The sequence below is a fragment of the Oncorhynchus keta genome, chromosome 20, assembly GCF_023373465.1.
Source record: "Oncorhynchus keta strain PuntledgeMale-10-30-2019 chromosome 20, Oket_V2, whole genome shotgun sequence".
NCBI classification, from domain to species: domain Eukaryota; kingdom Metazoa; phylum Chordata; class Actinopteri; order Salmoniformes; family Salmonidae; genus Oncorhynchus; species Oncorhynchus keta.
In genome coordinates this window covers 7,627,213-7,643,674 of record NC_068440.1, presented here as the reverse complement: position 1 = coordinate 7,643,674, position 16,462 = coordinate 7,627,213, and the positions used below count along the sequence as shown (strand labels likewise).

The 16,462-nt window shown below is 42.5% G+C and overlaps 1 protein-coding gene across 1 annotated transcript; it reads right to left on the bottom strand.

Moving 5' to 3' along the window:
- Positions 1-2,919: 2,919 nt before the first annotated feature.
- LOC118398942 (splicing factor U2AF 65 kDa subunit-like) lies at positions 2,920-16,060 on the bottom strand. The gene is made up of 9 exons (XM_052471833.1): positions 16,015-16,060; positions 15,304-15,433; positions 15,114-15,149; positions 14,786-14,895; positions 7,068-7,222; positions 6,814-6,936; positions 4,559-4,645; positions 3,872-4,093; positions 2,920-3,490 (listed from the first exon to the last, which is right to left on the bottom strand). The coding sequence occupies exons 1-9, from the start codon at positions 16,058-16,060 to the stop codon at positions 3,356-3,358; spliced, it is 1,044 nt and encodes a 347-aa protein (XP_052327793.1). The 3' UTR covers positions 2,920-3,355.
- Between the last annotated feature and the right edge of the window lie 402 nt (positions 16,061-16,462).

The window sequence follows — 16,462 nt, the reverse complement described above, 5'->3', positions numbered from 1 at the left end:
GGCTGGCATTGTCTTTTTTTCCAACCCCACTGGAAGGCATGGGGAAATTAAAGACAGATTCATTCAAGCCTTTGCCCATTTGGTGAACACTTGACAGCAATTCAGCAGTAACTTTAGCTTGGAGTTAACACAACTCTAGATTTTATTTATATTTTTTTAACCTTTTATTTAACTAGGCAAGTCAGTTAAGAACAAATTCTTATTTACAATGACGGCCTACCCCGGCCAACGCTAGGCTAATTGTGCTCCACCCTATGTGACTCCCAATCATGGCCAGATGTGATACAGCCTGGATTTGAACCAGGGACTGTAGTTACACCTCTTGCACTGAAATGCAGTGCCTTAGACCACTGCGCCACTCTGGAGCCTCATTGATACACGTTGGTTTTATATGGTGTCTTTGGACACTGTTCTATCACACCTTTTGATCCCCTTTTCCATTCACCATAAAGAATATTCCTCCTTGGAGCAGAACCCAAATAGTTGGCTCCATAAAATACCAAGGACGAGCCACACGCACACTAAAATTCTGATTCAATATCCTGTAAACATTAAACAGATCAGACAGGCATCAGAGTACATTAAATCTGTTTTAATGTGATCACTCTGACCTTCTGTAAATAAAAAAAGACAACCGTACAATGTTGAGGGAAGTGACAGAGTGCAAAAATTCCCACATGCTAACCTGTTGAGAGTATAAGGACAGAGACAAATACATTTCTTTACATAATCTTTCAACCTGTTTTAGGAAAACAACAAACAGTCTTAGATGTGGAAATGGTTCGGTAATGCAAATCATCGAAAGATCCTCAGGAGACTACCAGCATTTGGAGCGCAAAACCTGTCAAAAGAAATATCCATTATGTAATTCGAAGCAACGGAAGGTCTTGGAGACAGGGATGGGAATAGAACGAAAAATAATGTCAGACAGGTTCCTCCAAGTGTGGTGCTTGTAGTATAGACAATGAAAACGATTAAATAGGAAAGAGGAGTGGAAGGGGAAGAAGGGGGTATGTAATTGGTTCATATTGTATCATAGAGCCTACCCACACCTACAAATTATCTACATTATCTTCACTTTGATATTGTCTCGCCTGTCATAAACCTGAATTCATGTCACCCATCAGAAAGCCTCACACGTGCAGATCCACATGCCTCTTTGGGTCCTAAAGAGATCTCACTTTGAGGCAAAGCCATGAGAGCTCTACTGGGGTTAAATAGGAACTTACAATTGAAACATATAAAAGCATAATACAAAAATACAGCAGATATGATTTTACAGTGAAATAATAAATAATATTACCTAGTGAGTGTAAGTCAATGTCAATAATGTTTTACAAAACCAATCAAGGATTGAGGCAGGGCAGTGATAACTCTGAAGTCTTTCAGCTGTATAGCAGATTGTCTAAGGAGAGAGAGGGAAGGTGTGGACGGGGAGAGTTCAGGGTCGTGTTCATTAGGCACCAAACTGAAGAAAACAGAGAGATCTGAACTTTTCCAATAAGAAATACACATTTGTTTTCTGTTGCAAAACGTTTTGCTACGGTATGCCCTAATGAACACTACCCAGCTGTATCAATTTCAGAGGCTGTCACAGTACCTCTGATTGGGTGAGAGCCTTCTATTACAGAATCTGGACTGGTTCATCAGGTACTTCCTGTTAATATACTATATAGTTTTTTGTGGAATGGGGGTTGCCCACTGAGAATTGGTGCCAGAGCCACAAAGTCAAAACATTACATAATTTTCAGACATTTTGTTATCAAAAGAGGGTGGTGATGATAAGTTAAATGTAGACACACACACTTACAGTATTTGCGTGTCCCCTCAGACATGAGTCAGAACTCACAATAAGTTGATGTTCTGAAAATGGTATATATATATATATATATGTGGACACCCCTTCAAATGAGTGGATTTGGTTATTTAAGCCACACCAGTTGCTGACAAGTGTATACAATCAAGCACACAGCCATGAAATCTCCATAGACAAACATTGGCAGAAGAATGGCCTTACTGAAGAGCTCAGTGACTTTCAATGGGGCACCGTCATAGGATGCCACCTTTCCAACAAGTCAGTTAATCAAATTTCTGCCCTGCTAGAGCTGCCCCGGTCAACTGTAAGTGCTGTTATTGTGAAATGGAAACGTTTAGGAGCAACAACTGCTCACCCGCAAAGTGGTAGGCCACACAAGCTGACAGAATGGTACTGCCGAGTGCTGAAGCGGGTAGTGCGTAAAGATCGTCTGTCCTCGGTCGCAACACTCAATTCCGAGTTCCAAACTGCCTCTGGAAGCAACGTCAGAACAAGAACTGTTTGTCGGGAGCTTCATGAAATGGGTTTCCATGGCTGAGCAGTCACACACAAGCCTAAGATCACCATGCACAATGCCAAGCGTCGGCTGGAGTGGTGTAAAGCTTGCCACCATTGGACTCTGGAGCAGTGGAAAGGCGTTCTCTGGAGTAATGAATCACGCTTCACCATCTAGCAGTCTGACGGATGTATCTGGGTTTGGCGGATGCCAGGAGAACGCTACCTGCCCCAATGCATAATGCAAGGAGGAATAATGATCTGGGGCTGTTTTTCATGGTTCGGGGTAGGCCCCTTAGTTCCAGTGAAGGTAAATCTTAACGCTACAGCATACAATGACATTCTAGACGATTCCAACTTTGTGGCAACAGTTTGGGAAGGCGTTTTTCTGTTTCAGCATGACAATGCCCCTATGCACAAAGCAAGGTCCATACAGAAATGGTTTGTCGAGATCGGTGCGGAAGAACTTGACTGGCCTACACAGAGCCCTGACATTAACCTCATTGAACACCTTTGAGATTAATTGAAACGCCAAGTGCGAGCCAGGCCTAATCGCCCAACATCAGTGCCTTGACCTCACTAATGCTCTTGGACAAGTCCCCGCAGCAATGTTCCAACATCTAGTGGAAAGCCTTCCCAGAAGAGTGGTGGTTGTTATTGCAGAAAAGGGGGGAACAACTCCATATTAATGCCCATGATTTTGGAATGAGATGTTCGATGAGCAGGTGTTCACATACTGTTGGTCAGTTGGTGTAACAATAAACAACTGGTACCTGAGGCTCAGGCATGGACAAAATAAATGGTTAAAATCATGATTGAACTTGATTCATTGAATGAAATCATATAATTATAAGCGACGAGGACAAAAGTAATACTTCAACCGATTCTGCTGATTTCACAGTGATAAGTGGCCTTAAATGAACTTTCTACGCCTCCTCTTCAAAAAAGTGCAAAAAGTTGAGTTGTTGTGATGCTCATAAATATTCATATCATTACATAAATAACATGAAACTCTGCTTCTCTCCCTCTCGCTGGTTCTCAGGTCTACCAGAAGTCTCGGCGGTGGTAGGCGTCTGGGTCACAGTACTTGGTCACCACCATCTTGTTGGCAAACTTCCTGCCTGTCAGCGCCTGCATGGCCTTCTGGGAGTCAAACAGGGTCATGAACTCCACAAAGATCTGAAGGAGGGAGAGAGAGGGAAAGAAAGGATAGGAAAGTGGGTGTATGGCCATTCTGTATGGAACCAGACAACCATGTTAAATGTAATTCTACAGCAAAAAACTATGATTCATGTTTACACACACAAAGGGATTTATTTATTATTGCATTGGAAACTATTACCAAAAAACCTAGGCAAATAAGTTATGACTTGCTATGCTTGTTTGATGGGAGGTGAAAGACACATTTCCCCAAGGAGATTCAATAATTTCACCTGAACTGAACAAATTCACTTTGAAACAACAACCCAAACTCTCCTCAAAACACTGCAACAAACACCCTATGCCCTGTCCTATCCCATCCTAATACCCAGGTACCCCTATTCCCCTCCCCGTCCTCACCTTCCCAGTGCCTTGGACTTCCAGGCCATCCACAGGTCGGGGGATCTCGATGCTCTTCACCTGGCCGTACTTGCTGCACTCACCCTCGTCATCCAGCAGCTCCTCCACAACCGCCATGTTCATCAGGCAGAGCACCTCAGAGGGCAGGCCACCCAACAAGGCCATGGAGGTGGGCATCAGTCCTGGCACTTGGAGGGTCACCGGGGTCTGGTTCATACCTGTCTGGTGAGGGGAGGGGAGAGGTTTTGGTTATTGGGAAGGTTGAAAGAACATGAGATACTTTTAGAAAACGTTTTAGAATGTTTATGGTGTAAAAACGAAGTAAATGAAAGAAAAAAACAAAGAAAAAAATATGAAACCGTTATTATTCATTTGCCAACTTGTTTTTGTAATAATACTGTCTACTTTGCAGTGGTGCATACGGTTAGTTAATTCCTTAATCAGCTCTGGATTGTCCTGATTAAGTTATGAAACCGAGCTTGATGTTTTAGGTCAGTGGAGGTGGATCGAAGAAGGCTTGTGTTCAGTAAGGCACAAAACAGGAGAGAACATCTGAAACAGAGGGGATAGTTAGGTCCTAACTTACCCCAAAATATCACTCCTTTTTTCCTCATCTCTGTCTTATATTGAACAGCATCCATTTGTAAAGTGTGCCTCTCTCTGTAGTCTATCATCTCTGGTACTCACCAGAGCTACGTTCTTGGCCCCAACACTGGCTCTCTGGACCAGGAGCTTCTTGTCCCCCAGCTGCATCCCATTCAACCCTGCAATGGCCTGAAACAGCAAACAGAGTTAGAACAGTGATCAAATGTTTTTTTTTTGTAAGAAGGTACACATGGACAGAAGAACAAGTGACAAGACAAACAGTCCCGTCCCCCCATCCACAGGACTTCCCGAACTCAAAGTTAGATAGCAGTCTTTTTACAGAGTCATACGTTGATGAAAGAGCAAATATGTTTCTTTCACTCGCCCCATGCATGCCTACAGTCCTACAAATATTTCCATGTCAATAATAGCCATGAATGATAGCAGCCACTGCTGTCTGTTTAAAGAATGAGGAGGCTGCCAACGTGAGGCAAATTGTTTGGCCTGCTGTTAATCCAGCCAGCCAAATACATTGCTGTTCGACAGATAGGTCTAGTGTCATCATTTAACAATAAAATAGTGAACATGGTACATTTCTAGTCATTATGTCAGAAAGACAGGATGAAACACAACTCCAGAAATGTAAAACCCCTGGGCACTCCCAAACCATATGAAAATTTGCCAGGAGCCCCCGGAGGGCACAAAGAGCAATTTGGGGTTTGTCTAGCTTTCATCTGAAATAGTTTGCATGGTGTACAGTAAGTTCTATGGGCAAAATTGTAATGTATAATTTGATGGTTGGGGTTTCTTGATGAAATGTATATGTTGAACCAAACTTTAGTCCAATTAGTCACAGTACTACATACGGAAAGGTCTTTCTTCCATGATGCTAGGGAAGGGATTGGTTTGTGAGTCATTTTAAGTAGCAGAGAATGTCATTTAGAGACCAGTCCCTGTGTACAAATATGAATAAATAATTTGTGAATAAGGTGGACAGACCATTCTTGCCTCCCAAGGGAACATATGCATGCAAAGCAGAACGGTGTTGCAAGTAAACGAAAAAGGAAGTATCAGGTAAGTTATTGCTTCTGGAGGTCTTGAAATGCACACAGATAGTAGCCTTCAGTGATATTTGAGATAGTAGGAATCCCTCTTTCAGACCATAGATGAAAAGACGACCACCCAGGTGGAGAGCATGGTTGTCAAATAAAGGAAGGTGAGGATCGTGAGGTTGGTTTTGGTATGTTTAATAAAGGAAGGTGAGGATCGTGAGGTTGGTTTTGGTATGTTTAATAAAGGAAGGTGAGGATCGTGAGGTTGGTTTTGGTATGTTTAATAAAGGGAGGTGAGGATCGTGAGGTTGGTTTTGGTATGTTTAATAAAGGAAGGTGAGGATCGTGAGGTTGGTTTTGGTATGTTTAATAAAGGGAGGTGAGGATCGTGAGGTTGGTTTTGGTATGTTTAATAAAGGAAGGTGAGGATTGTGAGGTTGGCTTTGGTATGTTTAATAAAGGAAGGTGAGGATTGTGAGGTTGGTTTTGGTATGTTTAATAAAGGAAGGTGAGGATCGTGAGGTTGGTTTTGGTATGTTTACCAACCAGGCGCCAGACTGAAATAAGTTGTGAGATGATAGGGCCAACTTTGAGTTTGCAATGTTTGAGCGGGATATCAGAATTGATTATGTCTTGGAGTCTGTGAGGGGCAACTTGTTTTTCCTCCAGGGGGCGCCAAGATACAGCTGTAGCAGGATTTAACCATGAGTACAGAGGGCGTAAAATCAAAGCCAAAAAATATGATTAGACATTTGGGAGATTTTGGCAACCGGCACATTTTTCACGCTGAAGTGTAGAAAACATAATACGAGGGTGTTCAGAGGGGTTAAATGCGGAAGACACATTTCAGTTGAATGCATTCAGGTGTACAACTGACTAGCCTTTACTCTTACAAATAAATTGAGCAAGTAAAGAATGTAGCCTATCCCAGTATCCTGCTGGTGGTGAAAGAGGGATCATGGAAGTATAAAAGTTCATTCTTGGCAATATTGACATTTTAATTATTGAAGGAGTTTGGGATTTGCTGCCATCTTTCCACTCAAAATGTGCTTCCTATTCTCACCTCCTTTCCTACAACAGCACTGATCTGCAAAGGCTGCATAGGAGAAAGAAATATGGCAGAAGACTATTGTGAAATTTGCTTTCACTTGGCCAGGTAGATCAGATCAGTGCAGACGAAAGAAGAAACACAGGGTAGCCACTTTGGACTATTGACATGCAGCCCAAGAGTCTATGACCTTATGTTAACCTCAAGTCTATAACAAGATTGCGTACAGCAATACAGGTACAATATCTGACACTGACTTGGTCATTCAAATTGACGTCCACATATTCACAAAAGGCGTAGCCCTTGGAGAGGCCCGTGGCGCTGTCTTTGACCAGGTTGAAGGCCTTCAGAGGGCCAAAGGAGATCAATAGCTCTTTTACCTAGGGGACGAAGGCAGGGTGTGAAGACAGGAAAACTGATTGCTCTATCAGTAGCAGTAGTCTTTAACTGTATTTTAGGCCTTATGTACAACTCAGTAGTGTGGAACGGGTAGCAGTTCTCTATTACCTACCTCTGTGATACCGAAAGGTATGTTGCCTACGTAGAGCCTCCTGGTCTGCCTGGTCATTTGGCTGCCCACCACAGGTACAGAAGTGTGGGTGGAGGCCAGCCCCTCTGGAGTTACCATGGTGGGCAGTAGGGCCGTGGCTGGGATCTGGCCAGCAGCTGAGAAAGGAACATGGACTCAAGTTATAGATATGACTCCCAATGGAGAAGAAATACTGAACACCTGCTCTTTCCATGGCATAGACTGATCAGGTGAATCCAGGGTGAAAGCTATGATCCCTTATGGATGTCACTTGTTAAATCCATTTCAATCAGTGTTAATGAAGGGGAGGAGACAGGTTAAAGAAGGATTTTTAAGCCTTGAGGCATGGATTGTGTATGTGTGCCATTTAGAGGGTGAATGGGCAAGACAAAAGATTTAAGTGCCTTTGAACGAGGTATGGTAGTAGGTGCCAGGCGCACTGGTTTGTGTCAAGAACTGCAAAGCTGGTGGGTTTTCACGCTCAACAGGTTCCCATGTGTATCAAGAATGGTCTACCATCCAAAGGACATCCAGCCAACTTGACACAACTGTGGGCAAGGGCACAACTTGTGACAAAACTGCACATTTTAGAGTGTCTTTTTATTGGCCCCAGTACAAGGTGCAACTGTGTAATGATCATGCTGTTTAATCAGCTTCTTGATATGTCACACCTGTCAGGTGGATGGATTATCTTGGAAAAGTTGAAATGCTCACTAACAGGGATGGAAACAAATTTGTGCACAACATTTTAGAGCAATACGCTTTTGGTGCGTATGTGTCAAGTGTCAGTTGTGCAGAGGTGAGGACGGAGTCAGGCGCAGGACACAGAGCTGAGTAAAACAACGTACTTTACTCGAAAAAATAAATCAGCCAAAATAAATCCACGCAGGGAATAACAAACCCTAACACAAAAGACTAACACAAGACCAGGAACAATCACGCACGAAACATAATGAGAACCAGTGGGTTCAACAGGGAAATAATAATAACATAATGGGAACCAGGTCTGTACAATCAAGACATAACAAATGGTGGATAGTTGGCAGCTAGAAAGCCGGTGACGACGACCGCCGAACGCCGCCCGAACAAGGAGAGGCATCAACTTCGGCAGAAGTCGTGACAGTATGGAACATTTCTGGAATCTTTTATTTCATGGGACCAACACTTCACATGTTGCATTGATATTTTTGTTCAATATAGGTCAATGATAATTCAATAATCAACGTTGTGTTGCATCTTTGACCAATAGCCTAACAAATTCTTACAAATAAAGTACAAAATACTTTTTATTAAAATATCCTCTATATCAAATTTCAGCCGGACCACACAGCCAGCCCGGTCCCCTGCACCCCCAACCCTCACCAGTCTAATCAATAACTCAACTCTCTCCCCAACACAACCTCCTTCCCATCTTTTATGTCTCAAGGGAAAGGTTTGGAAATCGAACATTTAATAAAAACACACATACACCTCCTACACATTCACACAGAAACAGTACATCCTCCATATCATTTCATATCATAGGCTTAATACTACTGTAGAGCTATTTTTACACAATATACACACAATATAGCTGGGTCACCTCTTCCTGCCCCTAGGTGTCCACGGCCCTGCAGCACCTCAACCCAACACACCCAACATTCATTACTGGTTTCAGGTGTGTTAGGCCAAGGCCAGAGTGACAACCAACAGTACGGCAGACCCCCAGGGCCAGGACTGAGCAGACCAGCAGCTAGGGATCGCCGAAATAGGTTTTCAATACACTCCTTTTGTTGTACAGTATTCCATAAGGAATCCATACCTTATGAAAGTTGCACAGTATACCCTTGATCTTGAAATAAATCACATCTAGTGATGCAGAACTTCCAATGTGACATTATCGAAGGATAACCAACCTTCCAATTAATGGCAATGCATGTCTTAGCCTCTATAAATGCTCGGTTACAATTTTGTCTGATAACCGTCTCCAGTATCAACATTTATAAGCAAACAAATACAGAAATAATCGGTAGACATGCGGAGATAAAAGAACATACTCTTTGACAGAATTCAGCCAGCCTTCACAAGACCATGAATTATGCAAATATGCCCCCGTTTGTGATTTACACCTCCAGCAGAAGAATGACATTTCTGAGTGCATGATATTCCATTTAACTGGCAAATAATATGTTATATGGATGATCATAAACTGCAATAATTTATGTCTGAGATGATATGAACATGACTGGGCATTCTAACACATCTGTATCCATTCATCATCATCAATAGTGTCTCCCAGGTCTTCCTCAAATGTTTTGTTTGACCTGTTGTTTTGGATCATCGGGAAAAACCATTGACACCGTTTGGAAATGTTTGTCAGACTGCCTTAAAATAGTTTCAATCTTTGAAGCTTCTTACTTGTCCGGTGTTTGCTGCACAGAGAGAATAAAGTGTTGCATCTGCAAAACTTCTCCTCAGCACTGTCACAGACTGGTCTTCCCTGGCTGCCTGACCATGACCCCTGTCACCATCTGATCCTGCTCAAGCAAGCATGACAAAGAATTACCTTGGTGTACATTTATACATTATATTATCCAAGAATAGAATCAATGGTTCAATAATTGAAATGACCACGATTCCCAGATTGTAGCCTACCCATCAACTCAAGATGGAATTTGTATCCATTCACTCACCATTCATTGTATCCATTCACTGATTGCAAAATTCACCTACGCTCCGTAGACTGGTCTTCCCTGGCTGCCTGACCCTGCTGGGATATGATGAGCATAGTGTTGTGTACGGACTGTACACCATGGCAGTGTAGCCTGTAGAGCTGTTTATAATGTGTCACCGTGAAAAGTAGGGAATTAACTAGAGAAACTAACAGTTGAATAACGTTACATTGCTTTACTGACAAATAAAAACTCACATTACACTGAAGAAATTTCAGAATATATTGGCCTTCAATCTTTTGGCTGCTGGTTTAATCATTTGATTCATGTCTAGTGTGATTGAGGCAAAAAATAATAGCAAAAGTTAGTGAGCGAGCTAGCTAACGTTACCCAACTTTTGGCTAGCTCTAGCTAATGATACAATGGTTCAAATTTACTTCTGTTAAAACGGGACAAAACAAAGGCCACAAAACATTTCCATACACACAAAAGCTGTTAGATACTGCTACCTGGCAGATAGCTAGAGGCTAGCTAGAGCTGAACTGACTATGGTAGGTACACTAAATGACCAAAAGCATGTGGACACCTGCTCATCGAATATCTCATTCCAAAATCATGGGCATTAATATGGAGTTGGTCTGCCCTTTGCTGCTATAACAGCCTCCACTCTTCTGGGTAGGCTTTCCACTAGGTGTTGGAACATTGCTGCGGGGACTTGCTTCCATTCAGCCACAACAGCATTAGTGAGGTCGATCACTGATGTTGTGCTATTAGGCCTGGCTCGCAGTCCAATTCATCCCAAAGGTGTTCAATGGGGTCGAGGTCAGGGCTCTGCCACAAAGTTGGAAGCACCGAATCCGCTAGAATGTCATTGTATATTGTAGCCTTAAGATTTCCCTTCACTGGAACTAAGAGACCTACCTCAAACTATGACAAACAGCCCCAGATCATTATTTCTCCACCACCAAACAGTTCTGCTCCAGAGTCCAATGGTGGCAAGCTTTACACCACACCAGCCGACGCTTGGCATTGCGCATGGTGATCTTAGCGGATCCTCAGCCATTTCGTGAAGGAACAGTTATTGTGCTGCAGAGGCAGTTTGGAATTCGGTAATGAGTGATGCAACCCAGGACAGATGATTATTACGCTTTTCAGCACTCTCGGAGGTCCCGTTCTATGAGCTTGTGTGGCCTACCACTTCGTGAATGAGCTGTTGTTGCTCCTAGACGTTAGTTGACCGAGGCAGCTAGTGCACTGAGCTCTTCAATAAGGCCATTCTACAGTCAGTGTTTGTCTATGGAGATTGCATGGCCATGTGCTCGATTTTATACACCTGTCATCAAAGGATGTGGCTGAAATAGCCAAATCTACTAATTTGAAGGGGCGTCGACATACTTTTTTTATATACAGTGCATTCGGAAAGTATTCAAACCCCTTGACTTTTTCCACATTTTGTTATGTTACAGCCTAGTTCTAAAATGTATCAAATATTTTGTTTTCCTAATTAATCTACACACAATACCCCATAATGACAAAGTGAAAACAGGTTTTTAGCTATTTCTGCAAATGTATAAGAAAAAATATATATATACACCTTATTTACATAAGTATTCAGACCCTTTGCTATGAGTCTCGAATTTGAGCTCAGGTGCATCCTGTTTCCATTGATCATCCTTGAGATGTTTTTACAACTTAATTGGAGTCCACCTGTGGTAAATTATATTGATTGGACATGATATGGAAAAGGCACACACCTGTCTAAATAAGGTCCCACAGTTGACAGTGCATGTCAGAAAAAAAACAAGCTATGAGGTCGAAGGAATTGTCCGTAGAGCTCCAAGACAGGATTGTGTCGAGGCACAGATCTGGGGAAGGGTACCAAAACATTTCAGCAGCATTGAAGGTCCCCAAGAACACAGTGGCCTCCATCATTCTTTAAATGGAAGAAGTTTGGAACCACCAAGACTCTTCCTAGAGCTGGCCGCCCATCCAAACTGAGCAATCGGCAGAGAAGGGCCTTGGTCAGGGAAGTGACCAGGAACCCGATGATCACTCTGACAGAGCTCCAGAGATCCTCTGTGGAGATGGGAGAACCTTCCAGAAGGACAACCATCTCTGCAGCACTCCACCAGTTAGGCTTTTATGGTAGAGTGGCCAGATGGAAGCCACTCCTGGGTAAAAGGCACATGACAGCCTGTTTGGAATTTGCCAAAAGGCACCTAAAGGACTCTCAGACCATGAGAAACAAGATTGTCTGGTCTGATGAAACTAAGAGTGAACTCATTTACCTGAATGCCAAGCGTCACGTCTGGCGGAGACCAGGCACCGCTCATCGCCTGTCCAATACCATCCTACGGTGAAGCATGGTGGTGAATGGAGCAAAGTACAGAGAGATGCTTGATGAAAACCTGCTCCATAGCACTCAAGACCTCAGATTAGGATGAAGGTTCACTTTCCAACATGACATAGACCCTAAGCACACAGCGAAAACAGCACAGGCATGATTTCAGGACAAGTCTCTTAATGTCCTTGAGTGGCCCAGCCAGAGCCCGAACTTGAACCCGATCGAACATCTCTGGAGAGGCCTGAAAATAGCAGCGACACTCCCCATCCAACCTGACAGAGCTTGAGAATATCTAAGGAGATGAATGGGAGAAACTCCCCAAATACAGGTGTGCCAAGCTTGTAGCATCATACCCAAGAAGACTCAAGGCTCTAATTGCTGACAAAGGTGCTTCAACAAAGTACTGTGTAACGGGTCTGAATACTTATGTAAATGTGATATATATTATTTTGTGTAAATAAAACATCTACCACATCATTGTGATCTCTACAACGCTGTTGGCTGGCCGTCATTGACCTTGCGTAGGCTTAAACACTGGTATACACAGATTTATAAGGCCATATTGGGTAAAATGCCATTTTCTCTCTTCTTTTTTAGTCAGGTCGGTAAATAAATATCAATTACGGTCCCATTTTCATTTTCTTCTAATAGTACCAAAAATTAGAACAGGTCATGGTAGAAATTGTTTTAGTTACTGAGCTCCGTGGTCCTGGAATTCTCTCCTGAACATTTTAAAATTTGATGATCTAGTTTCGTTTTATTAATTTTACAATGAACTCGCTGCTAGAAGTTCATTTATTTCAGTCGAGAGGGGATGACACATTGGTTAACGTAACATGTCAGTTACACTACTAGCTCGGCATTTGGAATAAAAATAAACAAATTCTGTCAAACAGCAGTTACCTTGCCAGCTAGATCAGCTAGAGTAGACAGTTTATGTTCTGCTTGCTTTTACAACTCTGGGAAAAGCGCAACACAGACAGCAGCTGCCTCTAATCATCTCTCCCTTGCTGGTCCTATATGCCAGCCTTTCAGAAGCTTTGCCTTCACACAGTCTGTCCGCACGTTCTGTGGTGTCCGTGCGATCCTAAATCCAGCTGGCTGAAACCGGAAAACAGCCTATCCGACCGCTCTGAGGCGTCCACATGGTCCTAAAGCACACCGGAGCCACATTTTGTATCACAGTGCAATTATAAAACTGTTCATTCAGAATGTGTGGGGGGGGCGGTTCATGTCCCTGACCCCAGTGAAAGTTGCGCCCCTGACTGTGGGAAGCATTGGAGTCAACATGGGTCATTATCCCTGTGGAATGCTTTCGACACCTTGTAGAGTCCATGCCCTGGCAAATTGAGGCTGTTCTGAGGGCATGGGGGGTGCAACTCAACATTAGGAAGCTGTTCTTTAATGTTTTGTATGACTTTGTATGACTATATATTTATGTACAGCACCAGTCAAAAGTTTGGACACACTTACTCATTCAAGGGTTTTTCTTTATTTGTACTATTTTCTACATTGTAAAATGATAGTGAAGACATGAAAACTATGACATAACACATATGGAATCATGTAGTAACCAAAAAAAGGGTTAACACATCAAAATATATTTATATTTGAGATTCTTCAAAGTAGCCACCCTTAACCTTGATGACAGCTTTGCACACTCTTGGCTTTCTCTCAACCAGCTTCATGAGGTAGTCACCTGGAATGCATTTCAATTAACAGGTGTGCCTTGATCAAAGTTATTTTGTGGCATTTCTTTTCTTCTTAATGTGTTTGAGCCAATCAGTTGTGTTGTGTCAAGAACTTTGAAAGTTTCTTCTAGTGCAGTCGCAAAAAAACATCAAGCGCTATGATCAAACTGGCTCTCATGAGGAACGCCACAGGAAAGGAAGACCCAGAGATACCTCTGCTGCAGAGGAGAAGTTTATTAGAGTTACCAGCATCAGAAATTGCAGCCCAAATAAATGCTTCACAGAGTTCAAGTAACAGACACATGTCAACATCAACTGTTCAGAGGAGACTGTGAATCAGGTCTCGTGGTCAAATTGCTACAAAGAAACCACTACTAAAGGACACTAATAAGAAGAAGAGACCTGCTTGGGCCAAGAAACACAAGCAATGGACATTAGACCGGGGGAAATCTGTCCTTTGGTCTGATGAGTTCAAATTTGGTGACAAACTGTGTCTTTGTGAGATGCAGAGTAGGTGAACGGATGATCTCCGCATGTGTGGTTCCCATCGTGAAGAGGAGGTGTGATGGTGCTTTACTGGTGACACTGTTGGTGATTTATTTATGATTCAAGGCACACTTAACCAGCATGGCTACCACAGCATTCTGCAGCGATACACTGTCCCATCTGGTTTGCGCTGAGGCAAAGGGTGGCTACTTTGAAGAATATAAAATATATTTTTATTTGTGTAACACTTTTTTGGTTACTACATGATTCCATTAGTGTTGTTTCATAGTTTTGATGTCTTCGCTATTATTCTACAATGTAGAAAATAGAAAAAATAAAGAAAGACCATTGAATGAGTAGGTGTGTCCAAATGTTTGACTTGTACTGTATATGTATGAAGTGAGAGAGGGACTGAGTTGAATACTTTCATACAATATCACATCAACGGCCTTTGCTTTTGAGCAGACATAATACGGACTGTGATGTGACACTATTATAGTGAGAGCTGACAAGTATTGCCAAACTGACCCTGCATAGCCTTGTACTGCAGGGGGGTGATATGCTCGAAGCCTGGTGCCGGAACATCCCAGTACTTCCTCACTTTCTTCTTCACTCTGTGCAGAGCTGGAGAGCGACTGCAGGAGAGAAACAGTAGGGGACAGGACAGGAGAGATGGACAGCTACAGATCCAAGTCGTCACCCCTTACCTTGAAATTGTATTAAGAAGCAATTCTAACATTAGTACACATAACCACCAAGTACAGTACTTAACCAACAGATGGACAGCTGACTCATTATTAGCAGTTATACTTTGAAGGTGTCATGCAAGTCACTGTCCGCTGTATTGCTGTAACTCACAACAGTCTCTGGGGATTGTTTTTGAGTCTGTGTGCTGAAATGACAGTTAAAACATGGGTATTCTGTTTACTATTGCATAAAGGTGGGGAAAGAAATAGTTGAAACAAGCCAATGGTCCACAAAGCTGACAACTATTCGCACAAAATGGGAATGGATCTCATCTCAAATACTTGAACAGCGGTATCCACCTGCGCCTGTGTTGATGGTCCTTGCTGTCGCTACGGCTTGCCCTGCTCTTCCTCCTTTCCCAGCTCCTCTTCTTCCTCTCTCGGCTGCGGGACAGCGTGCGCCGACCGTGCCGATTCTCCTTGTCCCGCTCTAAAAAGGGGAGGGAGGAAGTATAAGCGAGTAGGGCTGAGTCACTGACAAAGACACAGGATCCCTTAGTCGCAGCAGGAGAGAAAAGGCCTTATGCATACTACCGGAGAAAGAAAAAAACTGTCATACGCTGCTACTCCTGTTATAGCTAACGTTAGAGGAGTTAAAAGCAATTCAAAATTCACTCCATCAACATGCAGAGAAAGCACGATATGTGGGCATATCTGTAACACTACTCCCTCATTCTACATTGCATAAATGTACAGTACCCTTTAGATAAACTATAAGTCAAAAAGTAATGGACAGGTCGCAATTAAAAAATGTCACTAGTCAATCCTGCAGCTATTCAGGTATAGCTAGCTGTCAAACAGTACCCTTTTTGTTATACATTGCCAGCAGAGGTGCAAGCAAGCATGTGAGTCTCTTGTCATAATATTGTTTTGGTAAACACCTTATAGGCCTTGTGCAAGCTAGTTAGCAGCAATGCAGTGACAGGGTATGATACCTAGTTTAATCTATTGGAGCTACTGTCGATGGTCAAATTAACCGTTACTATAGGATGAATGTGCAATAACACTCACCTTTCTTATTTTCAGTCAGTCTCTCGAATTCATCAAAATCCGACATTATGGACCTCGATTTAATGACTTGATCTTGTTAGTTTAGCGACCAAGGCTACAAATAAACATCTGTTTGAATCAAGACTGGACACAAGGAATTAGGATGCCCTCTGTCGGCATGGAATAACGCTAATCTTGTGTGTGTGTTGAGCAGAGGAATTCCCGACAATTGTTCAGAGTAATAAACACAAGCACATTTCTGATCAATTTAATATCTAGGAAGACAGATACCAACTACAAAAAACCCATAACTACATTTTGCACAAATTATATTGTTTTATTGTACAGCAGATGGGTTACTGACCTTATCAGTAACTGACCTATCAAAACGTGGCAAGAAAATGAAAAAAATAAACATCAAAAAATATTCAGGTATTAATTAACAAATGGTTCAACAATGAAAACAAAT

Coding starts and splice junctions, on each gene's coding strand:
- LOC118398942 (XM_052471833.1), bottom strand. CDS start 16,060: ATGTCGGATTTTGATGAATTCGAGAGACTGACTGAAAATAAGAAAG. Junction 6,937..7,067: donor TACCTTTCGGTATCACAGAG/GTAGGTAATAGA, acceptor TTCGTCCCCTAG/GTAAAAGAGCTATTGATCTC. Junction 4,094..4,558: donor GGGCCAAGAACGTAGCTCTG/GTGAGTACCAGA, acceptor TCCCCTCACCAG/ACAGGTATGAACCAGACCCC.